We start from the raw sequence: 25821 nt of genomic DNA on the forward strand, positions 1-25821 counted from the left end.
TTTATCGAATCCCAGGAAGTCACGCATTCACATGTATCTTTCTGGTGACTTCGGCTATCTTGATCAATGTTATCAACAGGGCGATGATGGCTCTCAGGCATCTTCCGATGACTCGGGATAACGGTGATCATCACGCTGGGTGTGTCTAATTATAAGCTAAATGCCAATCGTTATCTGGCCACCTTCAGGAATTTTGCAGTTTGAATAGACATCCGCCTCTCAGGCTGCTTGTGGTAAGAGACTCGTTTGGATTTCACAATCTTTATAAAATACATTCTTTTATAGCATGAATTATTTCTAACATATATTACACATGAAAACCATGTATTAAGACAAGTCTTTCAAACTGTTGCATTGGTAATCCTTGGGCTCTGTAGATTCTATAAATCTTTGAGTCTTTTGAGGTGTATAACCTTTAATAATTTATTGCTTCTGTCAGGATGATGGTGCTCCCTTTGCAAAATATGTAAGCTAGGGTCCACAAAAACCATTTGTAGTCAGGGAAAGTAGCTTTGGGATAAACTTCTAAGAATGATTAGGCAAATTTGGCCTAAATTTAGAATAGTTAAATCAAGTTCACAAAATACCTTGACAACAGAACATGACACAGGAGGAAACCTCTGTCAGGTCCACCAGAAACTGCTACTGAATTACACACAACATGTTCAGATGCTCCTCTTAATGCATGGCACCATCAAGCCATAAATCATTCAAGGAGTGATTTTTCCAGTACACAGTAAATACCACCAATGACTGGTGGTCTTAGGAATGTGGTCCCTGTAGTACAGAAAGGATGTTATTGTAGTGATATAACTGCTTCACGTGATGTAACTGCTTCACGTGATCTATGAAACATGAACTTCTGCATCTGGTGAATGGAAGACAAAGCGACATATATAAATTATTTTTGATTCACCTTCCATTACGTGTTGCAGGATGTCTTGGTGGCTATTACATCCTACAAGATGACTAAAAAGATTAATCTGTAATAAACTTCCTTAACTTTGCTTTCATTGGGGTCTCTTCCAATGTCATTAAAAGGTTTCAAAAGGGGAAAAATATGAAATGTTCTAAAATGCTCATGTTTATCATTCCCTAATTATATGAGAAGCCACCTTCTAGTAGCTGTGGCACAACTGTGGGCCAAACAAAAAACGTGTAACAAAATTCTGCTGTCTTTAGTCTGAGCATCCAAATCTGTTCTGGAATCTTCTAAGATTTGGCACAAGTGGTATGGATGATATGATCAAGGAAGGAAAGGTAATGCCCTCCATGTTTCTTTGTCAACAGGCTATAATAGCCCTTATACAAAGCGTTAAATAAGCTATAGGCATTGACTTGGACATAGTTAAGTTTTCAGCATCTTAATAAGGAATAGTAATGTTAAAACAATTACTAAACATAATCTAAATACTTCTTCAAGCAACACTGTGGATGGGGTAAAACAGGCTCTTGAGACGGTTTTCCTGCCATTTTGGTGTGGCCAGCACTGGACACTCCTGGCCAGGATCCAGTGAGAAGTGGAGAACAATTTTGTCCTAAAGTCCTACAGTGCAACAGCTGGAAAGCTCTCCAATCACACATGGTGCGTGCTGAAAAGCTGCGGGACAAGGTCTAAAGCTGCAATGGCTTGGGACCTCATAGCCAAGCCCTTCCACATCTAGAGCTGAATTCACGTTAGCGTGTGGAGAACTATGACAGCAGATTATCCTTTCTATTAGCAACAGCAATGCTTGTGTTTCCAAGGGCTTTTGTTTGAGTTTCCCCCAGAAATTTTGTCTTAATCTCTACTTTTAGAAGGGAAAAAAGCTTTGAAAAAGTGAAATATTCGTAGCCAGCTCGCAGAGGAGGTCGGATGTGGAATAGAGCGGGAATTCAGTTGCTGGGTCCCTGGGACTCGGTCTGGGGCCGTAAGCCCCGCGCAGGCGGCCCGGGAGGGCTCGGCTCAGGGCAGGAGCGAGGGGGCCCCACGCTCGGCGGGGCCACGCCGGAGCCGCCGCCGCCGCCTGGGGCTCCGCGGCGCCTGGGGCCGGCTGTGCGGGGCAGAGGTGGCGGCAGGAAGCGGGGCGGTCCCGCGCGCCCCCGGAAGCGGTTGGGCGGTCGCAGGGGACGGGCGGGCTGGCGGGAGCGCAGCGCTCAGACGCGGCCCAGCGCGGCCGCCCCGCAGCCCGCGATGCCCTGGGACCGCCGGGCGCGCCGACCACGCCGCGGGGCATGGTGAGCCCGGGGCGGCCGCTCCCCGCGGGGACCCGGCGGGCGGCCTCGCTGCTCCGCCCCAGCCTCCTTCTCCTGCTGCTGCTGCGAGGCACCGAGGCGCAGAAAGGTGGGTGCGAGAGCGGCGGCGGGCGAGCCCCTCAGCCCTGGCGGCCGGGGGAGGGAAAACCAATCTTCCGGGGCTCTGCTGCTGGGAGGGGGCGCCCCTCGGCATATGGCCCTTCATGCCGAACCTGTCCCCGGCCTGGCCCACAAAGGGTGAGAGAAGAGCCCTGTTTTGGAAAAAAAAACCCCAAAAACCAAACAAACAAAAAAACCCCCAAAAACTAAACAAGAAAGATTTTTTTTTTCCAGCCCGCTCCCGCACTCCCACGGGGAGCTGGCGGAAGGAGGGCTTCACCCGGGCGGGGCGCGACGGCGGCTCGGAGGAGAGCCGGAGCTGTGGAGGCCGCTCGGGGCACTGGGGCAGGGCAGGGGTTGTGTGGGGTTCGGCACGCCCGGCCCGCGGGTGACCCCCTCTGCAGGCTGTGGAGTGTTCGGTGTGAGCCAGGAGGCGGATAAAGGGGAGATTCTGCTTGCTGTGAAAAGAAATTTACGCTCGTCCGAGAGTATGCAAAGTGTGTATAGGAGAGAAACGTGTGACAGAGTAGTAGCCGTTGTCGTTGTTGGGTTTTCGTGTTTTGGAGGTTTTTTTGGTTGTTTCGGTTTTGTTCTTTTTTTTTTTTTTTTGGTTGGTTTTTTGTTGTTTTGGATTTTTTTGTTTTTGTGGCGATTTTGTGGGTTTTTTTTGGTTGGGGGGGTTGGTTTTTTGGTTTTGGGGTTTTTTTTTGTTTGTTTGTTTTGTTTTAGTTTGGGGGTTTTTGGTTTAGAGAAATCGACGAGATTTCTCCTCGGTTAGAATTAATGACCAGGCTTTAGCACTGTGAAAATTACAAGGCCCAATTTGGTCACTTCATGGCAGGTGATCAGAGGATGCCGCTGTGACTGTCACTTCGATCATGTGCTTGGGACAAAGTGGTGGGAATGAGTGTTTTAACAGCAACTTGGAACTCCCTTCTGGGTTTGGGAAGATCAGTTTTGTGGTTTTCAATTCCACTTGCTTCTTGCACTGGTCTTGCATGGTTTCAGAAACTGATCTCCTCAGAAACTGTTTTGTCACATAACTTTTTCTATCTCAGAGATGGAAATATGGTTGAATTTCAGAAATGCTGCATTTAAATGCACAAAGGAAATAGGAACTATATGCACTTTACTGTTTATGCATCTAAATTAAACATTTAGTTAATTAAAATTAATTAATTGAATGGAAGAAGCTCAGTGTTGCATCCATAGAGCAAGGTAGTTGTGTGGAACTTTTCCTCTTATTTCCAGCTAATTGCATTTATGTTCCTATACACCTACAAAACAAATGTTAATAAGCATTTCACACAGCTGGGTTTGTTTTCCTATAATTTATAATGGAGCTGGAGAAGACCCATTTGCTTTTGAGAGGAAATTGGACTGTTTTAATAGCCTGTCTTTTGAAGGTAGCTGCTGGATGAGACAGGCAGCAGCAAGGTGTTAGTTCATGCTGTAGGAGCATCATGCTTGTGCTGACCTGACACTTGTGTGACCTTTTGGTGAGCAGACTGAGTTTGTTATTCTAGGAGAAGACTAAAATAACTGTAGGGGTAGGGAAGAGTCATAACTTACGTGCAGATGATTGAATCAAACTGGCTCACTGATTAGTCAGGGGTGTGTTAGAGGGGGTGGGACCATGCAGCAAGAAAAGGAGCTTGCGAGGACAGCAGGCTTTTAGGTATGTGTCAAACTTCATCTTTCTGTACTTCAGGTAACTGCTGAAGGGCTTCTACCCAGAATTTCAAGTTGCAGTGTTAATGCTTAAAGTTAGCTCAGAAGTTTCACTTTTGAGTAGGAGGGGAACCTTTCTATTGACAAGCCTCATTTTATTTGCTAGCAAAAGCAGAGCTTGTTGTAAGGTGGCGGACTCTGGTATTGTTGAATTCAATGCTTCAATATGAGAAACTGCTAGAGCTTCTAAGAAGAGTTCTGCTAGTGAGGGACTGTTTCCTTGCCAAAATATTTTCATTTATCTTACTCTAGAGAAGGTTGGAGAGCCCGTGGCCTATATCTCTAAATGCTGGCATAACTCCAATTTGGCTATGGAATCCCATATAGAAATGAAGCTGCTGTCTAGCTCTTGAAGGTCTGCACAAAGTTACTACTCAATTAGGGCATTAAATATGTGATCAGGCTTCTTAGAGAATATCTTGATTGACAATGAAAGTAACCAAGTATTGGGGAAATCCACAATTAAAGTTGCTTTTAAGCTCTTTTATAAAAGTACAGTGAGTGATACTATGTAGGAACCTAGCCTCATTCATTACCTTAGCAAGGCTGATCCTCTGTTACCAAGTAATTGTTTATTTTCTTTTCTACTGTTCAGCTGCTCTAAGCTTCACATTAAACATGGTATTTAAATCTTTTTCTGAAGATAATGTTTTCATTTCTCACATGCTTTTCTATAGAGCACCTTTCTGGTATGAACTGATTTTAAAATAGCATTATTTTGGTCAATGTGAAGCTTATTTTTAGTATTGGGTCAAATGGTGCTCCTCTCCTTCCAGACAGCAGCAAACTGAGAAATGAAAAAGTGCAGATATTGCTGTGGTGAATATATTTTTCACACTAGCCCACTATATTATCTTGTAGGATTCAAGTGGAATTTTTTCAGTCTATCATATTTAAAATCATTCAGTGTATGTAATTCAGAATTCCTTGTTCAAGGACTTGAACTTGAGTGCGTTGCTGTCTTCGAAAATTGAGCATTTTGTATTAGCTGTAACACCTTCAGAAGTACCTTGTGCTGCATTTCATAATCTTGTGCCTTGGGAACTGTCTAGTTGATGGCTGTGCAAGTCAGCTCTTGTGATTTTTGAAACAGTTGTGTAGTGATTCTAGATTCTGGTTGCAAGGAAATTGATATTTGAAAAGTACTTAGAGCATTTTTTTTAATTTTTCTTGTAATTAAGCAGGTGTGAATGAAAGCAAGTCAGCAGCTATGCTTGCTGCTCTTTGTGGATTGAATTTTGAGAAACAGTGTTCTTAGCAGATGTTGAGGTCTTGACATTAATTTGGTATGGTCTGTTCATTAACCTTTTTTTTAATTTAGAAAAACACAGCTAGAGGAGGAATGGTTGCTTAGCTTTCATCAAAGTAGAAGTTGAATAACGTGTCAGTAATTCTGAAGATATGAAGCTTGTAGGGTCTGTAGAGTAAGAACTTGGTTACCACACAAATAAGTTTGGTAGCCATCTGTTGGGATTCCTAGTGGATACCAATGTACCTGTAAAAGGGGAAAAAATGCCTAAAGTTAGAAGGAGCCTTTTATTCTGAAGCTGATTCCCTAGTGACTTGAAGCAGATTTATTTACTGTTTTTTTTAATAGCATTGAATGCTTGTTTTTGAATGAGATTCCCATATTTTGTTCTAAACAAACAGCAGCCCATCAGGATGTTGTTATATTCTCAAGCCTTGTTGAAGAAAGTGCAAAGAACTGATTCACCACTGTAGCTTAAAAATGTTTGCTGCGGTGTAGCAGAGAAAAAGAATTTCTGAATGTCTGGTGCTGAGTTACCATCATCTGAAAAATGAAGTGGAAGAACTAATGTCCCTGTGCATGTTGAAATAGTTTTCCATGGCCTTGTGTTCAGGGACTCATCCACAGTATTTGTGGATCATTTGTGTTTTCCTTGTTTCTCATCAGTTCCTTGGTGTGCTCTCCTCTCCACAGCATTCCTGGTCTCACCTCTGCTTGTCCCTCCCACAGGGAGTAGGCAGTGGTGGCTTTGGCTGTGGCCAGTCCAGAACTGTGCAGGTGCTGATCCGTCAGCCATAGTTTGGGGAGAAGGAATCAGGCAGAGAAGATGGCTCTAGCTACATATCCAGTGGCTGAGCAAGATGGAGGGAGACTGCAGCTTCTCCCTCAGGGTCCTGGAAGAGATGATCTCCTGCTATGCCAGGTGCTGACAAGGGTTCCAGCTGCTGGGGTAGCCCATTGCAGGTGTGTCTTTTTCTGCTGCAGAGAGCTCTGGGCATGTGAATACCAAGCGCTGCCACAAAGCAGTCTGTCGCATGAGTGATTGCCATGTGCTGCCATGCACACAAGTGCCAGTTTCTATTCTTGCTAAATTAGATTGGGTGGTGTCTCACTACTCTTTGTATCTGTTGTCCTTGGCTGGGCTCATCTGGAAGAAGGGGAGTCACAGCCAAACCCAAAAGGAATTATTTTGATTAAAAAGACCCTCAGATCGTTGCATGACAGATCTATTGTCCCTCAAATTAACATCAGATTAACTGTTTTATGAGGAGGAGGGCAGTGCTCTAATGGACTGTTTAGCTTTTTTAATGGGACAGTTTTACTTAAGAGTGCAAAATGTTTTGAAGAAGCAGTTGTACAGCCTGAGGATTCAGGGATTGGTACCCTTTAGCCAGGACTGCTGAGCCAAATCCCTTTCATCCCTGTGTTGAGAAGTATGGAAGAATTTTTCAAGACCAGGGCTCAAAGTTACAGTAGGCTTTTTCAGGTTTTCTGATGCTCTTTTTAACTTCCCAGTGTTGCACCTTGAAGATGGATTTAGAGAGGAGGAGCAGTGCTGTAAAGAATTTTGTGGGGGAATGTACTTCCTGAAGGGAAGTGAGCTGGTACTGGAAGTATAGACCTAACAAGAGTGGATATTCTTTGCTCTTGAAAACAAGAATCTCAGCAACGTTATTTTTCCCCCTCCAGTTAACGAGCCTTATTTGAAGTGGGTGTGGGAATCTGGTGGGCAAAACGTGCATCCATGTGTTCTGCAGAGCATCCTTTCTGGGAGGATGCCTCCCAGTACTGGCTTGGTTCAGCCCAGCTCATCTGGGAGCCTGTTGAGATCGTGCTAGCCTCGTTCCTGTAAAGAATGCAGGAATCACCCTTTTGTGTAAGTACCCGTTGTAGCTCTCATGCTCATGAGAATGTTCTGCAGATTGGATATAAGCAGTACAATGCATGTTGGTTTTATATATATATATGTCTGTGGCTATAAAAATCAAGCATCTGAGCTGGTGTTAAAAAAACAGTGTAAGTGTTCTTTCGGAAGCTTGTATGCTGTTACTGTGTATATCTCAAGCCAGTGGCCTTCTAGCAAATTATTTTCCTGCTACTGTATGGAGATGTTCAGCTTTTAAGGTTTTCAGGAGTGTTTTCTTACATTATTAATATAAGAGAAAAATAAATATCTTGTTTCTCTGCAATTCTACCAGCCTGCTTTATGCTGTGGGAAATGATGCATTGGGTTTTTAATGTGATCACTGCTGCTCTGTGTAGTTTAAGTCATCAACTGGTTAAGGGCGCCTTGAATGCATCAGCTTTCATAGGTCAGATAGTCAGCAGTTGAAATGCAATCCTTGTTAGAATTGCTACTCTGCGTATTGTGAAATGTTTCTATATTGGTTATTTTATTCATATTTTGAAAGGCTTTAAAAAAAGCTGTTGTTTGCCATCTCCACTTTTATAACTCCACCCTGTGCTTTGGGAAAACCTGGAATTTGTTTTGTAGTCAAAGTATTTCCTTCCCTCCTGCATTTTCTGACTGAGTTGCTGTTAGATTAATTTCTCTAAATCAAATATTATGGAACATTCAGCATCCTTTTATTTAAAACAGTGTAGTTGAAACCATTGTCCAAGCATAGAGTGTGGATTTGTTACTAAACTGAAGTTTGGGGAGGTGCAGAGGGAGAGCAGAAGTAATACTGATGTAGAAGGCCATGTGGTAACTTGTATTAAGATAGAATTTTCAGTCCTGGCTTTTTTTATACAGAATGGTGGATTGTTATCTGTGAAGCTTGTTTATTAATGCAGTCATGAAATACCAAATTTTGCTAAACAGCGTCTTTTGCCATCCATTACCAGAGGCAAACAGCTTGAGTTTGCTATTTGTAGTCTATTTGAGCTTGTTGCTTTATAACTGAATGCTTTGTTATTTGAAACAAAAAAATATACCTGAAAATTTGATAGTGACTTGACCTTTGGACCACAGAATAAGACAGATTTTGAAAATGGCTTCTGGTTGATGCATTTTTTGTCTAGTGCATAAAAAAAATCAAAAACCTGAACACCAGCCCTTGAATGGGTAAAAAGCGTTTAACCTATGCTCTCTTTTCTAGCGTGTAACTTTTGGTGTTTCCCTGCATGACCTCTTAGTTTCATTTGGTGAAGACTTGAAGGAGGGTAACATTTCTCTATGGTTGCTAACTCTGCAAAAATTAAATTAAAGTAGATAGTTTCTACTTGTTTAGCTATCTCACTATTTCAATCAATTGGATCATGGAATTGTAACACAGTCATTTGGTACTGCTTATGGCATTTACATGCTTCCTGTTGGCATTTCTTCAAAATCTTTGTGTTTGGAGTTTTCACTTCTGTTTGGGTTATATGCTTTTCTTCTCTGCCAATATCAAAATAAAAATAATTTTCAGTGAGTTAGCAGTCTGTAAGGTTTGGACCAGCACAGCTGGTGGATATTGAAGCTCAGTGATTAGTTGTCTCTTTGATTCTGGTGAGTTTAGTTGCATCCTGAAAATCAAGCATATAAGTGTTCATCTTTGCAGTAAGTGACAACTCATATTTTGTTGCAAGTTTGCAGTGAGATTGTTTTGAGGTGACCTCTCTAGCTATAAAACAACTGGAATATATTTGCAGTAGCAATGTGAAATGCAAGTCCACGAACCATTAGAAGTGCAAGGATTCTTAGCAGCCTTTGGCAGCTGCTTCTAAAAAGTACATCTTTAGAAGAAAAAGAATTGCTGGAAGCAGAAAATGTGTAAATGAGGGCTGACTATGTACATGTCAGGCATGCTTGTTTTTGGTGTTTGCTGATGTGAGGAGGATGCGTTGGCCTGGTCACTGGTCTCTGTACAAGAGATGTTATTCATTGTGACTCAGATAATCATTATTTCCCTACAGTTAATTGACTGCTGATATTAATATATATATATATATATATATATATATATACTCTGTTATATTCTCCATCTTAAGATATATATAAATATATTCTCAGTACCTTACTGAAAATGCTAACTTCTGTCCTGTGAGTATCCCACACCTCTTGTTTTTGAGTGGTGTCACAGTTAGGAGGTCCCAGTTCTGCACCACGGCTGCAATGGGTGAGTACATTGCTATCACATTAGTCAATGTCGTGGAAGCCAAACCAAGTTGGTGAGCTCAGTTGTGTCATTCCTGGCAATACCAATAGGTGTGTTTTTAAGAATGTCTTAGAAACAGATGGGGTGGGGACGAGGGGTTGTTTTTGTATTTTATTTGTTTTCTTCTCCAGGTGTTTAAGCGTGGTAGCTTTAGAAATAGTTAAAAAGTCTCTTTTTCAGGATGCCTTTGCTCAAGTCTGAAAACTTTCTGGAAAGAAATTTAATGCAACTTCCTGAATTCCCCTTGGTTAGAATAGTGACTAGCCAACTTTAAGTAGTCAAGGTGTACAAGAAATCATACTTTGAAGGGCCTTTCTGCGCTTCAGTACACTATGAAACCATCATTGTGTAAAATGACTTATAAATTAGGATCACACAGGCTCAAACGTGACACTTTTTTTCTTTTTGAGAATGTCTAGAGGTTTTTTATTTGTGTAGTTTTTCAGTGCTTTTTTTTTTATATTTCTCTGGCATTTTCTTTATGGCAGTTTCTCTTTCATTGGCAAAACTGTATTACAGTGGTTTTGTTAAATATTGTATTAAAGAAAAAAAAAGGTTTTTTATTTTCTATGTGGGAATATTTGATTTTGTTGACATTTTTCATTGTTCAGTAAAAGTTTTAAATTAGTGTATAATGTTTTAACATTCTTCATTATGTGAAAACTCAATTCAACAAATCACAGGGGACTGCCTTAATAACACATTCCATAGATCATGCATCATTTATGAGCTGAAAAGTGGAAATAAAATCAATGGTCAGACCATCTATATGCTTTATTAAACACTCCCTTTTCCACTTCACTTCTTCACTAGTTAATCCGCCCTCTAAATCTCCCTCCCAGATGTTCAAGTTTTCTAAATATACTTTTAGCTCAAGGAAGAGGTTTTGTTTCTAGGATTGGAATATTATCCATCAGAATGACAATTCTTACCAGCTACTCATCTTTGGCTTGTCAGTCTTGCTGGAATTTGGTGGATTGTGCATGAGGTCACGTGGAGTCTCTTTTAAATTTTTTTTCCCCAAAATGGTTTTACTGATAGAACCACTTGTTTAAAGCAATCCCTCTCATTTTCTTGTTTCTTTACTTTTGCTGTCAGAGGTAATAATATGATGCATCCTTACGAATGCTGCTAATTGTCATAGACATCCTTTTCACTAAAATCCTTTCTTTAGGATTTTTTCCTTCTGGGAATCTGAGGCCCCAGAAACAAGATGTAAACAATAGATTGTCTGCTGCTGTGGAGTGCAACAGGCGGGTCTGTGATTGGTCTCCTGGGGAAGTTTTGGTTCAGTGACCAGTCACAGCAGAGCTGGCTTGCGGAGTCTGTCAAGGCCAGCTTGTGTGCTATAATTTTTTACTTTTCTTAGGTAGCTAGCAGCTTCTGGAAACTCTCCCTTTTTCTTTTAGTATAGTTTAAATAGATGTTTATATCATAACGTAATAACTCAAGCCTTCTGATCATGGAGCCCATCTCGTCTCTTCCTTCACCCCAAAAACCCTTGTGACAACTGTCAACAGCTAATGGTGGAAAAGGGAACTTGAAAAGCTTGACATGCTTCTGAGAATGGTTGTGAGCAGATAATTCTTCTGTCATGGTTTCTAAACAGGAGAATGGTGTAAACGCTTCCCAGAGTGATGCTGTCAGTTATCACACTAGTACTGTTTATTGTGACCTGGCATTTAATCAAGATTTGTGTATAAATGTTCTATAAAATTATTCCAGATGTGCAAAAGGATAATTAATTTTCATCCCTAAGTACCTTCTGTTGTATTGCATTTAGCTGGTGGTGGGAGAAATGTTACTGGGTCACGTGGATGGTGTATCCCCCCCTTCCTACCACATGGTCTCTTCCCCAGGTATCCCTTTCCATACCTTCCTGTGTCTGTGGTCTGTCCCATGGGTGGCCCCTCCCCATTGGCATCCCATTGGCCACGGTCCTCTTTCCCCGCCCCCTTTCCCCTGGGCACAAAACCCCACTGCAAGGGGGCTGCGCCCTCTTTCCTGCCTGGATGGTACCATCACAGGAGTATCCAGTCTCAAGCAAATAAACGGATCCTTGCATCCATGTGGGGAAGAGCGCTTCTCGTCTTTTATCCTTTGTTTATGCTAAGTCCGTGCTGGGCTTGAGTTCGGGCTGGCCGGGTTGGACTCATATAAAGCCCAGAGAACCACGGACTCCAGCAGGTGGCGCCCCACGTGTTTTTCTCCCACGACGGCCATGAAGGAGCTGGTAATTCCACAAGTATTTTACGTTAGCTTTTGGGACTTCCATCTTCCTCTGGCCTCTTTGTCGCATTTTTGCTGGCGAGTAGTCTAGAGGTGGATCAGCATCCCGCCGTGCGCCCAAGGCGGACCGATCCAGACGAGGAACTTATTTACAGCTATTCCAGCCAGCCACGGTCCCCGAAGCGGGGTGAGTATTCTCCGCAACTGTTAGGGGACACCGGGGGGACCCTCAGAGGGTAGGGATTCGCTCCCAGTGCAGGAAAAATCTGGTCCTGAAGAGGATTTGCGGTTTCCGTGCAGCTGTGCGGGCGGAGCAGCTCCGGCAGTGGCTGCGCACGGTTTCGGGGGTTGCAGCAGCGTTTCACCCGTGGCACGCGGCTCCTGGGACCGGCGGCGCCGCGGTGGGGGGGCGCGGGTTCGCAGCGCAGGTGCGATTCGCACGTTCCACCGCTGCGGCAGTGCGGGCGGGGGCAGGCTGTCTGCCGCTTGTGTTTTTTGCTGAGAGCGGAGGTCCCGGAGCAGAGCAGCGGTGGCACCCGGCAAGCAGCGCAGACTGGCTCCAGCCAGCCATGTGGCAACCACGTGGTGGGGGGGTGCCCAGCAGCTGCAGCTCGCTGTTTTAAAAAGCCGTGCAGGCTGACGCAAGCAGCTTCATCTCCCTCGCAGAGGAGGCGGGGGGGGGAGCTGCCCGGATTCTTTCCCGGATTGGCTGTGGACTCAGTGCTTTCAGTTTTGTTTGTACTGGCTGTAAAAAAGGTAGATTTACGTGCTGCAGAAAGCAAAATGGGTGCGAGGTTTTCTGTGGCACAGAGAAGCATTTATAGCCTAATTTTAGAACTCCTAAGTAGTGAAAACATTACAGTTTCCAAAGCAGTTCTCAAACAGTTTGCACGCTGGTTGTCTCTTCATTTCCTTCAGTTTACCCAGCAGAATGTTAATTCTGTTTCTACCTGGGACAAAATTGGAGCCTTGTTAACAGTGAAAGCGGAACAGGGAGATGGGACAGTGTCTCAATTTTTCCCTGTGTTCCTGGTGATTCAGAAAGAGGTTTTAAAAAGAGATTTAAAAGGACAGCCAGGGAAAATCTCACCTGCGGCTTCCCCTATCCCCAACCCCAAACCCTCCGCCCCTGAACTGAGACAGGGTACCTGGTGCTGCCAATGCTGCTGCCCCCCATTCCCAAAATGGCTGTGACCACATGGTGGGCATTCACAATGCTGCTGGCCGCATGGCCGGAGCCCAAAATGGAGGCAGCCACATGTTTCAGCCCCCCACTCACCCTTCTTCTTCCCACAATCCCTTTCACCCACTTGTCCCCTCCCCCAACCCCTTCTGGTCAAACAACCCCTTCCTTCCCTTAGACACTCCTCCCCTCCCTTTGTGTCCCCGCCCCCCACTGCATCATCTGGTAATCCCGCCCCCGGTTCCCACGGTTGCCCCACCCCCCTGCCTGCAGCCCACGCCCCCTTACCTGGGTCCCAAGAGGGTGGGGCCGAGGTCTGGGGGGATGCGGCCAAGGGCTGGGGGGGGTGGGGCCCTGCCCGATTCCCACGCGGGTGGGGCAGGGAGAGGGTGTGGGGTCCCTCCTCCCAGTTACCAAGGTGCCGGGGTGGAGGGGGCAGAGGCAGGGGGTGTGCCCCCTCCCAGTCTCCGGGGGGGTGGGGTGAAGGGTGTCTCCCTGCCTACTTCCCAAAGCAGTGGGGCTGGGGGAGTGGGTGGTCCCCCTGCCGGGTCCCATGGGGGTGGGGCTGAAGGGACAAATCCTGAAGTCCTAAACCGGGAGGAAGGAATCATCCCCTTGGTAGCCCCTGTTCAATACACGGGTGATAGGACTGGTCCTAGAACCTATCAGCCCTATTCATATCACTCTAAGCGTGAGTTACGTAAAAGTCAATTAGAATTTGGGAGAAATAGTGAAATTTTTAGAAGCACGATGAAAGCCACATTAACATCCCTTGAATTTGTTCCTGCTGACATTGTAGATCTTTTCCAGTGCTTGCTTACCCAGTCAGAGTTCGACCTATGGGAAAGCTCCTGGAAGAGATCTCTCAGGGATCTCGTAGAAGAACTTAAACAAACCCCTCAAGGTGCCAAAGATCAATAATAACATTACTTATGAACATCTATGTGGTGAGGGGGAGTGGTCTAAGCCTGAGGGATCAAGCTCGGGTGTTGTCAAAATTCATTCTAGATAAGGTTTCAAATATTGCACATAAAGCTTTTAACCAGCTACCAACTGCTGAAGCTAGTGGTAGCTTCCTTGACATTAAACAGTCTCCTTCAGAAAGTTTCTTGCAGTTTGTCGACCGGCTCCGTGCACAGGTTGAGAGACAAGTTCGGGACCCCAACACACAGATGGAGATAGTGAAAGAGATGGCATAGAGGAATGCCAATGAAGTCTGCAGCAGGGTGCTCCTGGGACTGCCCCTCAACCCCCCACCTACACTGGCAGAGATGATGGAAGCCTGTGCTAGGGAGGCGGAACTGTTTGCTGCACGGGAGGCGTGGTCAAAGACGACAAACCCACAGACAGTGGCAGCTGCAGTCAGGAGGCAACAGATGTCACCAGAGCAACTTCAACATGTCATCTGCTTCATATGCAAAAAACAGGACACTTTGCCCAGGACTGCCCCCAAAGCCAGCAACTAAAGACACCCTTCACACCAAAATCCCCGATGCCAGCGCCCACCGCCCGGCACCTGGACATAAATGCAGTTGGTTTCCCTGAGAGGGAGACCTCCCCCAAAACAGGACAGGGGGAGGAAGGGAAGCGGGATGCGGGAACACAGAATAACCATTTACAGGATAAAATCTGGCGGTCTCACAAGCGTTTCAGGCTTGTGACCACCAAAGCTTTTGCTTTCAGGTCTACCCAGTAGACGGTCATTGGAGTGGACCTGCCAGAAGACTTCCAGAACTTGACTAAAGATCACACAAGATTGGACAGTGAGTACTTTGTTACTGGGGACGCTGCACACACACCCATGGAGATTGAGGTGGCTCCCATGACTATCAAAGGGGACATACCTAACCTCATTCTCCTGGCGCGCTGTCCACAGCCACCCTTCTATTTGGCCAAGGGGCAAATCATCGCCCAGGCCATTCGTGTTCCAGCAGAAATTTCAATAGATGACAAGGCACCAGGTGTGTACTGGGCAGAAGTGGTTGGTGAGGACAAACCCATTATGGGATGCAACCTAAGACATGGAACAGAACACTTCCACATGGAAGGGTTGCTTGACACTGGGGCAGATGTGACAATCATACCTGAAAGGTTGTGGCCGTCACATTGGGACTTGCAGCCCATGGCTGGTCAAATCCAAGGTGTAGGAGGATTCACATTGGCAAAGATATCAAAGAGCATCGTGCAAATTGAGGGATCAGACGGAAAATTGGCCAACGTCCGTCCATTTGTTACTAATTACAAAGCTCCCCTGTGGGGTAGAGACACCATGTCCCAGTGGGGGGTCAAATTGGTCATCCCTAAAACACCCCGGGATTTTTAAAAGCAGCCACTGTCGAGCGCCCCGCCCACAAGTTAACATGGCTGAGAAATAATCCAGGCTGGGTAAAACAGTGGCCACTCAGTAATGAAAAGACAGAGGTGCTCGAGGAGCTTGTAGAAGAAAAATTGGCTAAAGGCCATATTGAAGAGACAACTAGCTGCTGGAATTCCCTGGACTTTGTAATAAAAAAGCCAGGGAAGAATAAGTGGTGGCTCCTCCATGATTTAAGAGAAATAAACAAGATAATTGTGGACATGGGGTCTCTCCAACCAGGGATGCCCTCCCCAACGATGCTCCCCCAAAATTGGCAATTGGCTGTCCTGGACATCAAGGCCAGTTTCTTCCATATCCCCTTACACCCAGAGGATGCACCACGGTTTGCTTTCTCGGTTCCCACCACCAATCAAAAAGCCCCAATGAAGCGATACCACTGCAAAGTATTGCCCCAGGGCATGAAATGCAGTCCATCCATCTGCCAGGGGTACGTGGCTTTGTTGCTGTCCCCAGTGCGCGCCCAGAATAAAGAGGCAATCCTCCTACATTACATGGATGACGTGCTTGTGTGTGCCCCCGATGACATAATACTCCAAGACACACTTGACCTAGTGGTTAAAGTTTTAACCGCTGCTGGATTCCAACTGCAGGAAAACAAGGTTCAGAGGATGCCACCTTGGAATTACCTGGGTTTGCAAATCACTGTGCAGACCATTGTTCCGCAGAAATTGGAAATTAAGAGTGATCCCAAAACCCTAGCAGATCTCCATTCCTTGTGTGGGGCTTTGAACTGGGTCAGGCCTTGGCTTGGTCTCACTAACAGAGACCTAGCTCCCCTTCTTAATTTACCGAAGGCAGAGAGAGAGCTAGCCTCTCCCAGGGAACTGACCCCAGAGGCAAAAACCGCCCTCCAAAAAGTGCAAAAGGCTTTGGCCGAGAGGCAGGCTCACCGTTACAACCCGAGCTGCCTTTTGAATTCATTGTTTTGGGGAAGTTACCACACATACATGGGTTGATATTCCAATGGTTTGAAGTACAAAAGGATCCACTTCTAATCATAGAGTGGGTTTTTCTCTCTCATCAGCAATCCAAAACCATCGCACAGCCACAGGAGCTAATAGCTCAGCTGATCTGGAAGGCCAGGGTAAGATTGCGTGAGCTGGCCGGTTGTGACTTTGAGTGTATTCACTTTCCAGTCCACCTTGCTAAGGAGGGAAAGAGCTCTCCTGAGAAGCTGACCAAAAAGTGGTTCAACAACCTGCTCCAGAGCAATGCCAGTCTCCAGCTATCCCTGGACAGCTACAGTGGACAGGTATCGGTCCAGGCCCCATCACACAAGCTGTTCCACGAGGAATTCCACCTCATTGCTCCTGAGAAAAGGAGTCTTAGGCCACTCAAGGCGCTTACAGTGTTCACTGGTGCATCTGGAGCATCCCACAAGTCGGTGATGACTTGGAGAAATCCCCAGACCCGCACTGGGAAGCTGATGTTGAGTTTGTGGAACGATCGCCCCAGATTTCTGAGCTAGCTGCAGTGGTAAGAGCCTTTGAGAAGTTCTTGGAGCCTATTAATTTGGTTACCGATTCAGCCTATGTGGCGGGAGTAGTGTCCAGGGCGGAGCAGGCAGTTCTCAAAGAAATCAAGGTTGAGCATCTCCACAGGTTGCTCTCAAAACTAATTTATTTGGTTTGGCAGCGGGAGCACCCCTTCTATGTGATGCACATGAGGTCACACACCGATTTGCCAGGCGAGATCGCAGAAGGTAATCGCAAGGCAGATTCCCTTGCCGCTCCAGCAGAAATGGACATCCAGACATCTTTCAGCAGGCAAAGCTAAGTCACCAACAATACCACCAAAATGTTCCAGGTCTAATCCATCAGTTCCAATTAACACGCAGTCAGGCTCGAGCCATTGTGGCCACCTGTCCCAGCTTCAGGCAGTGCCATCCCTGGGTATTGGGGTTAACCCCTGAGGCCTTGGGAGCTGTGAAGTGTGGCAGACAGACATCACACGCATTCCCAGTTTTGGTCACATGAAATACGTACATGTCAGCATAGACACATACTCAGGTGCGGTTTATGCCTCTGCCCACATAGGAGAGAGGGCTGTGCATGCCAAACAGCACTTGCTGCAAGCCTTTTCAGTATTGGGGGTCCCTAGGGAAATTAAAACTGACAATGGCCCAGCGTATGCCTCCAAGGAGTTCCTAGAGTTTGTCCAGCAGTGGGGAGTGGAGCATAAGACAGGCATTCCCCACTCCCCCACAGGTCAAGCTGTGATTGAGCGTGCCCACCACACGCTCGAAGAGGTCCTGGCTAGGCAGGGTAATTCTGCAGCGTGGATGACTCCACAACAAAAGCTCTGCAAAGCCTTGTTTACTATCAATTTTCTCAATTGTTCATTTGAAAACATGAATCCTCCTGTAATACGTCATTTCAATAATAGCAACCGGTTTAAGTTGTCACAGCGTCCACCAGTTCTCATTGAGGACCCAGAAACTTGGGAAACCAAGGGTCCTTATGAGTTCGCCACCTGGGGGCATGGTTATGCGTGTGTATCACCCCCTTCAGGCCTTCGATGGATACTCCAAAAGTGGGTAAAACCATTTGTCCCCAAAAATCCAGCTCCAGCAGATGGGGATAAGAAGCAAGCAGCTGTCGCTTCCAAGAGAAGACGCCGCTGGAAAAGAAAGGAGAAGCTTGCTAAATGAATTAGCTGCATTCCAGCAGACCCATGAACTTGTATGTGTTTTTTGAAAAATGTTTGTTTTCCTTTGTAGAACAGAAAATCTACCTCCTACCTCACCTCACGATGAGCCCTGTCCGAGTTGTCATCCTGTTCACGCTGAGCAGTCTCACAGCTGCGTGGATCGTTCCTCAGCCACGCCAAAACATCTGGGTGACCCTGGCACAGACGCTCCAACAGGAAAATATATGCCTGTCCACAGCAGCAGCAAAAGACCCAATGTCTACCTGCCTGGTAGGAATTCCATTGCAAGCTGAAGAGTTCACAGACAAGTTAGATATACCTCACCCAAGTCCCAAACCAAATCACACACAACCACATATTAAAAACCCCATAGAAGAGTGGCTTCCAAAGTTAACCAGAGCTGCTCAGGAGCATCAAGAGTTAGAGCTGTTGGGCTTCTCCCCTGCACCATACTGCATACACTTCTTCTTTATCCCACGCTCCAGCACCAAACCTTTTAACAACATTAAACAGTACCGAGAGGAATTCACTGCCAAAAGGTGGTGTAAGGTTTTAAGCCGTGTTGCAGCAGACAGTCCAGACCATTCACATCCCAAGAGCCTTCCCAAAGGTTTGTTTTTGATTTGTGGGGATGGGCATGGGCAGGAATCCCTTCTTGGCCCTTAAGAGGGCCATGTACCTTCGGGCGGTTGTCCCTGTTGGCACCCAGCCAAACCATGATTGACGAGTGGACTCAAAAGAACAATTCAATCAGCAAAATTCTTAAGAGAAGCTTAGACAATTTGGACCCAGATTGTGATGCAGACGTCTTTCATTGGGCCAAGTCAAAGCAAATAGCTGTATCCCTGTTCTATCCATGGGTTGCAGCAGCTAAGGCTCTAGGCGAATTGGGCCACCTAGAGTGCTGGGTAGTCAAACAGGCAAACTTGACATCCACGGCCATCAGCTCCCTCCTAGAAGATGAGGAGATTACCAGGCAGGCCACACTACAAAATCGTGCAGCCATAGATTTCCTCCTGCTGCTGCATGGACATGAGTGCCAGGAATTTGAAGGACTGTGCTGCATGAACCTAACATCAAAAGCACCCAACGTCCACACAGCTCTCCAAGAAATGAAAGGCCTGATCGGACGAGTCAAGCAGGAATCTGAAGACTGGTTCAGCGGATTGTTCAAGGACTGGGGACTCTGAGGGTGGTGGGCCTCTATAATTAGGACAATTTTTTTGTTTCTTCTTGTTCTTTTCCTAGTCATGTTAGCATTTGGTATTCTACGTCGCATACTTTTAAAGGCTATCCACGGCTTGGTCTCCCGTACCGCAGTAGTCAACCGCTCAGAGTTTGTGGGACTGAAGCAAATTGACAGGCCTGCAAACCACGAGTGGTGGCCAAATTCATAATCAGCAGCAGAAATAGTCTGACACACTTCCTTTTGGTTTTAGTTAACAGAAAAGGTGGAGGTGTTGTATTGCATTTAGCTGGTGGTAGGAGAAATGTTACTGGGTCACGTGGATGGTGTATCCCCCACTTCCTACCACATGGTAGGTATCCCTTTCCATACCTTCCTGTGTCTGTGGTTTGTCCCACGGGTAGCCCCTCCGCATTGGCATCCCATTGGCCACGGTCCTCTTTCCCCGCCCCCTTTCCCCTGGGCACAAAACCCCACTGCAAGGGGGCCGTGCCCTCTTTCCTGCCTGGATGGTACCATCACAGGAGTATCCGGTCTCAAGCAAATAAACGGATCCTTGCATCCATGTGGGGAAGAGCGCTTCTCGTCTTTTATCCTTTGTCTATGCTAAGTCCGTGCTGGGCTTGAGTTCGGGCTGGCCGGGTTGGACTCATATAAAGCCCAGAGAACCACGGACTCCAGCACCCTTCTCTCCTTCTCTTCAGTGATCCATTTGTGATTTTCCTAAACTTTTATCAGGCCATCATAAGACCTCAAATGTTGCTTAACTGTGAAGAGGAAATCTTTTCAGGTCTCTTAATTGCAAATTCTTGCAATTTGGAGTAGAAGGAGTACCTGTTTCAGTGCCCAGTTGCTGCTTTCGATGTTGAAGGATAACAATGAACTGTTTTGCAGTTGTGCCACAGGTCTCTTTAGTTTTACCGCAATATAAAATTAAAAATGCAAAAATAGGATTTGTAAAGTGTTTTAATTAGACTTAGCAAGACAAGCCACTTGTATAGCTACTTGCTTGTAAACATGGAGGTTTTTCTGGAGAGAAACCTCACAGGAATGAGGCAGGTCTCAAGATCCTCAGGATCTTGAGTGGAAGGAAGAATTAGTGGTGCAGTTTTGCATGGTTACTCCTCAGAGTTCAGAGCTTTAGCCTCTGAAACGATAGTGCACTACAGAGCTATAGCATGTATGCTGAGTATGTAGTGTATGTATGGTTGCCTTCAGGACCACACAGGGTTTCACAGCTGGCAGCTGCTGCATCTTCAGCAGGACTGTAGCCAGTTAAAGCCCATATCTGGTTATTTTAACTTGGCTCCAGAATGGGTAAGATAGGAAGAAAAACATCTTGCCTTGTTCAGTGTGGTGCAAAGAAGCCACTGGTGCTCAATTTTTATTTTGCAAATCTGTGAGTTTTGTGATAAACCAAGAAGCCTTAAACCACACTAGCTGTTAAATTCTATTTTTATGCAATTGTGTGCAGGGGTCAAAGTACATCTCATTATCACAAGGGTAGAAAGAGGAATGCATTAAATTGAATGCTTTTGAACACTCGTGTACTAAGTCCAGTGATTTTTTTTTCCTAAGTATATTTGAAAATTTCAAATAAAGCATTTCCATTACTTTATATCTTCATTTTTAAAGAGATTTTTTTAAGGAGAAGTTCTCCAGTCCTCCTACACAAAGCATCATTTCCTTCTTGCTAGGAAGAAGGTACAGCAAAGCTGATGGACAAGCTTAAAGTTCACAGATAGTTTTTACTGACTGAGTTTTCACACACTGACCTCCTACATGCTCTCACTATACTTCTTATGATAAATTTGGCACTTAAAAATGGTGACTTAAACATTTAAATTTACTGTCATCTTCCTAGTTCATTGTCTTGTTAATCAGTAATACATAATGCTTATTTTATTGGTTGTATTCATAGAGGGTCAAAAGTGTGGCAAACATCTTTGTTTTAATGGAATATCTACAAGGCAAAATTAGGAATGAAGTGCCTTTTAGAACAGATTATGTATTAAATTTTATGATGCTAGAATGAAGCCAAGTCATTCAAAATGGGGAAACTCCAAATAGTCCCCATTGTAATTTTGAAATTAGATTAGAAAATGAATGTTAGAAATCAAGATGATACTGTATGCCACCTACACCAGGAGAAGGAGCTGCTGGTGCATAGATGTGGATTGGGACTGTTTCATCAGTTGGATGACAGCCTTTAAAGAGGGTTAGAAATATATGTAAAGTCTCTCTTCTTGGTGCAGCTGTGGGGTGCAAATAATAACTGTGTTCTGAGGTTTTCAGTGACAACTGTGTTTTCAGATTTCTTTTTCTTTTTCTTTTTTTCTTTTTCTTTTTTTGTTCAGGTACCCAAACCACGAGCTTCCTCCCTGACAGCTTCTGTTGATTCCATGGTACCAAAAAGTATTCTTACCTGTGACTGCTGCTGTCTCTTCCCTGTCCCTACCTTGCATCCTCTGCATTGCTCAGGCTCCACTGGCTGGTAGGCGATGCCCATCCTTCACCCAGCAGAGGGCAGCTGGGATGGGAACCTGGGCTGAGAACTGGGCTGCAACCCAACAGGGGTACAGTGAGCACTGGCAGAGGGTGGGGCAGGGAAGGGGCAGCTGCTCCTGAGAGGCAAGATGGTGCTGCCACCCTAGATCTGCAGGTTAGGCTATGCGGTCTCATTTATGAACTGGAAAAGGAAGGGGGAAGTGTTGAGTGTAGTGTTAATTTAGCATGTGAATTATTAGTATGTTTGGACAACGTTTTTGCCTCTTAGTTGACATATGTGAGGCTTGTGAAATTTCATGTGGTCCTAGTGTGGGGAGGAGTTTGAAGAACTTTCAGGAGGTTTGAAGCCCATTTTGACCATGACTATTGCTTATTGTCATAGTGTTTTTTGCATGACCGTCTGTGTGTTATTTTTCATTTATTCATCATCTGTTTCTGTTGCGTAGCCCTTAAAGCACTGAAGCACAACAGTGTTTATTTTTAAGAACGTGTTGGTGCAGATTGTAAAGTAAATGCTGTGTTTTGGGAAGTGGGCAAGCTGCATGTGCCAGCCAAAGACACAGAGCATGAGTTGTCACTGTCAATCAGCCTAGCCAGCAGATCAGAGGGGCTTCTGCATCATGTACCACTGAGCACACGGTTCTCTCGCAGACTTCTCATGTAAATCACTTTTCGCCATGCCTAGGCTGTCCTTGTAGGCTCCTTTTGCCAGCATACTATTTAAGCAAGTCATACCTGTCCCTGGGATATTACTGACATTGTTTCCATGGTATCAGTAAGTGAAAGCCTTGCAGCACAGTCTTACACAGCTGATGTCTCTTGTGTTCTTTTAGTAGTTGTCAGTTTAGTTTGTACAACACAGCACAGGAAACACATATCTTACCTGCTCTGACAACTTAATAATTTTAGATCATTATTTTAAAATATCATATTTTGGATGCTAAATTTAGGATTCCTAAGTGTTACTCTTTTGTGTAAGATTTGGTGGCTGAAAGCTAAGACTGGAGTTCCAGAGAGGATGATTGTAAAGCTAGTTGTACAGATTAAAATAATAAAGTGCTAATTATTACTAGCCCAGCACGTGGCCCGTATTGTAAATGAAAAGAGTAAAATTTTGTTGTAATGGCATATTAAATTTTGTACTTTTGCTGTAAAAACAAGAATCAGCCTCTGTCTCCTCTTACCCTCTCCTGTCACTCCATTGAGCTGCCAACATTTTAAAAAGTAAAATGCTTACTGTGCTTTTGTCCTGTTCCTGACTTTTCCCATAATTTCATTAACTGTCTAAGGGTGCCCCACAGCAGGTAAATCAATCCAAGATGGGGGAGTCATAATCCCACCTGCCCTCCACTTCTTGCCCTGCCATTGGCAGTGGCACCAAGAGCTGCCTTAGAGAGCTGGGTTGATGCAACCCAGCACTATGTGGTGGCAGTGGGCTGGGGGACACTCTGCATCCAGCTTGTTCCTCGAGCCAGTGCACCACTCTTGTGTGACTGCTCTTCTCAGGGTTGGGATGGTTTCTACCTCTCTGGTTGGCGTTCAAGATTGTTTAAAATGCAAACATGGGTTGGCAAAGCTGATGAAAGAGGAAGTTGCTGGTGTTCCCCTACTGTCTTATCCCTCTGTCAAGGATGGCGCTGCTGCATATGCATACTCAAATAAATTTGGAGATTGCTCTAGGTTAAAACCAGCAGCTATTCTTTATGCCAAGTCCCTGCTCTGGTTGGTCATGTGGTTTCATAAATGTTTGCCTCCAGTACCAGGAAAGGTGTGAGAACGTGTGACCAAAAGTGAGAGGCAGACAAGGGTTGCTTTTGTCTGTGACTGTGCTAATTTAAAGTGCCTTGAAGTGTTTATTGAGCTGTGGCCTTGCTTGTGACAGTGTGGGGTATTTTATGTTGTGAAAGGTCTGTAATGGAATGAAATGCCCAAACCAGTGTGTTACTGAGGCAAGTAAATGGCATTAAGATCAAAGTGGACTGTGTGCTTGCTGGCTTGTTAAGAAAATTAATTCTGACAGTGGAACAGATTCCTTCCTGAAAAACATCACTCTATGGAATTTGGTGGAAACAGCAGTGAGTTTGGAGGACACAAATAAGGGCATTTGAAAATAATTGAAAAAGCTATTTAGACTTTGATGTCTCTGTGATTTAATTCCTCAGTGTTTCTTATTCATGGAACTCTTTTGTCTTTGTGTAAACTTTTTGCCCACACTGAGAAAAGCAAAAAGCAGGTACAGTGCCTTTTAGTATGCTTAGAAAAAGTAAGTAAATGCAGAGCACAGGAGCTGAACAGAAGAGGGGAAATTATAGTAATGCATTGAATCAGAAAGAGTTGTGTATTTGAAGTTTAAATGAATGTTTTAAAATAGCCTTTTTTGCTTACATGACTCTTACAGATTTGGTTCTACCTTTGTTTAGTTAAAAAAGTTTCAATTACATCCAATATTTAGTCACAAACATACAGAAAATAATAGCTTATATATGTAAAATCTTCTCAGGAAACCCACTGGTTAAATTGAGTCTGTTCAAAAGACAGTGCCATGTGTTAAAATTGAGATTGGTGTTTTGATATGCATCAGCTATTCTTCATAGGTTATAATATTGAACTGTCTAGTGTCTTTATCATTCATTCTTCTCCAAGTAAGGTAAGGAAAAGTATTCACTGGTCTAAAAAATTATTTTAAACATGTTTTGATAGTGAGAACAAGTTTAGTGGTCACTAATAGCAACTGTTCTCCAGGGGGAAAAGCTCTGATGACTTCCACAACGAAAAAGTATAGTTAATTTTTTTTGGTGGGTATTAATAACTTAGCACCCACTCCTGCATCTTCAGTATTCTTTCATTTTATTAAATTCCACATTTTCTTCAAGTATCAAAATTCTTAGGATTTGGTATGTTTGTGTTGGTCTGAGTCCTGTATTTTGTTGATATAAAGAACTTGGCTCTAAGAAATTGTTTTCAACCATTGGCATGTTGCATCAGACATCATTGTGCCATGGCCCAGGGCTCATATGAGCTCTCTCAGGAGGGTTCATCCAGGCTGCATTCAGAGGTGCCTGCAGAGCAGATGGATCCTTCTCCTGATGGCAGCAGTCTGCCTTCCTCTGCCAGCTGCTTAAGAGATATCCATGTTTCTAACACAAGTTTTGGTGATGAGCTGAATTTTTCCGCTTTGCTATGAACTTGGTCCCCGGGACATGTGAGATTGGATGCACATCTACAGCCCCTCCACGTCAGGTGTGATGTGTGCACGCTGTGCACACAGTGACTTGGTGCTTCTACAAAGGACTTAATCTATCCTGCAATTGTGGGAGGCCTGTGGTGTGACAGAGAACTCTGAAAAAAAGCAGGAGGCTTGTTCCGGTGTGTACTGACAACAGAGGTTGTGAGCCCATCCAGGAATAATTGACTAGGGGATTGATGTCTGTCTTCTGTGTGTTCTTAGATATTTTACTCTCACAGGTTAACAGAAGCAAAAGATTCAGTGGCACTTCATGACTTGCAAATGAATGAAGTAACTACTGTCCTGTATATGCTGCCGTAGTGAAAAGAATTGCACTTTTTCTTGGAGAAATTGCTGAGTATTGCAGATTGCTCCCTTGAAGCTGGATGTGTGTTTGTGTCTCTGGAATTCATCAGCGATGTTTAAAGAAGCGTGGTAGAAATGATGAAGCACCACGTTACATAGAGAGGCTCAAGAACTGCCCTGTTATAGTACCAGTACAGCTGGATGTGGGTTCATGGATCTGCAAGTTTCACTGGAATTGTGATTTTTAAAATTTTCCAAATAGCTCATGTGTGATGCTGCTGCTCTTGGCGGACTGTATATGCCGTGGTAATCTTCAGATTCTTCAGGCATGAAGTGTCTGGCATTTCTGTTATCACTGACCTAAGTGAAATACAATAAAAAGATCTAAAGTGTCCATTCAGAATAAGCTACTTTTAAAAATCGACTTCATAGCAAGATGCTGCAGTTCAGCACAACTGTTTTTCATTTCCCTGACTTTCTAGTATGATTGGACAGCAGGTTCTTTATTATGCATAGAGGAGTATTTTTCCTTTCATGTTTTTAAGAAAGCCTGCAACAAAAGGGAGGTTTGAGATTGATGTTTCCATTAAATTGTTTGAAGGAAATTAGAAAGTTTTTCTCTTGGCCATGGGAAACAAGACATTGTTCCAAACTACAAGAGGTAATGTCATTTTTTAGTAATGTGCCTTTAAAAGAAAAGT

General features: G+C 44.6%; 1 protein-coding gene across 4 annotated transcripts in view; it reads left to right on the forward strand.

Moving 5' to 3' along the window:
• The first annotated feature begins 2112 nt into the window (after positions 1–2112).
• Positions 2113–25821, forward strand: part of DCBLD2 (discoidin, CUB and LCCL domain containing 2) — a 59505-nt gene continuing 35796 nt past the window's right edge. The window contains exons 1-4 of one of the 4 annotated variants that reach the window (XM_030962229.1): positions 2189–2323; positions 14552–14631; positions 16382–16721; positions 17965–18164. In XM_030962229.1, the coding sequence (XP_030818089.1) occupies positions 18119–18164 (46 nt within the window). In that variant the 5' untranslated portion in view covers positions 2189–2323; positions 14552–14631; positions 16382–16721; positions 17965–18118. Of the gene's footprint in view, positions 2324–14551; positions 14632–16381; positions 16722–17834; positions 18165–25821 lie in introns of those variants that run through there. The other 3 variants (XM_030962218.1, XM_030962210.1, XM_030962202.1) reach the window with 3 other exon arrangements.

This window comes from Camarhynchus parvulus, chromosome 1 (assembly GCF_901933205.1).
Source record: "Camarhynchus parvulus chromosome 1, STF_HiC, whole genome shotgun sequence".
In the NCBI taxonomy this organism is placed as follows: Eukaryota; Metazoa; Chordata; class Aves; order Passeriformes; family Thraupidae; genus Camarhynchus; species Camarhynchus parvulus.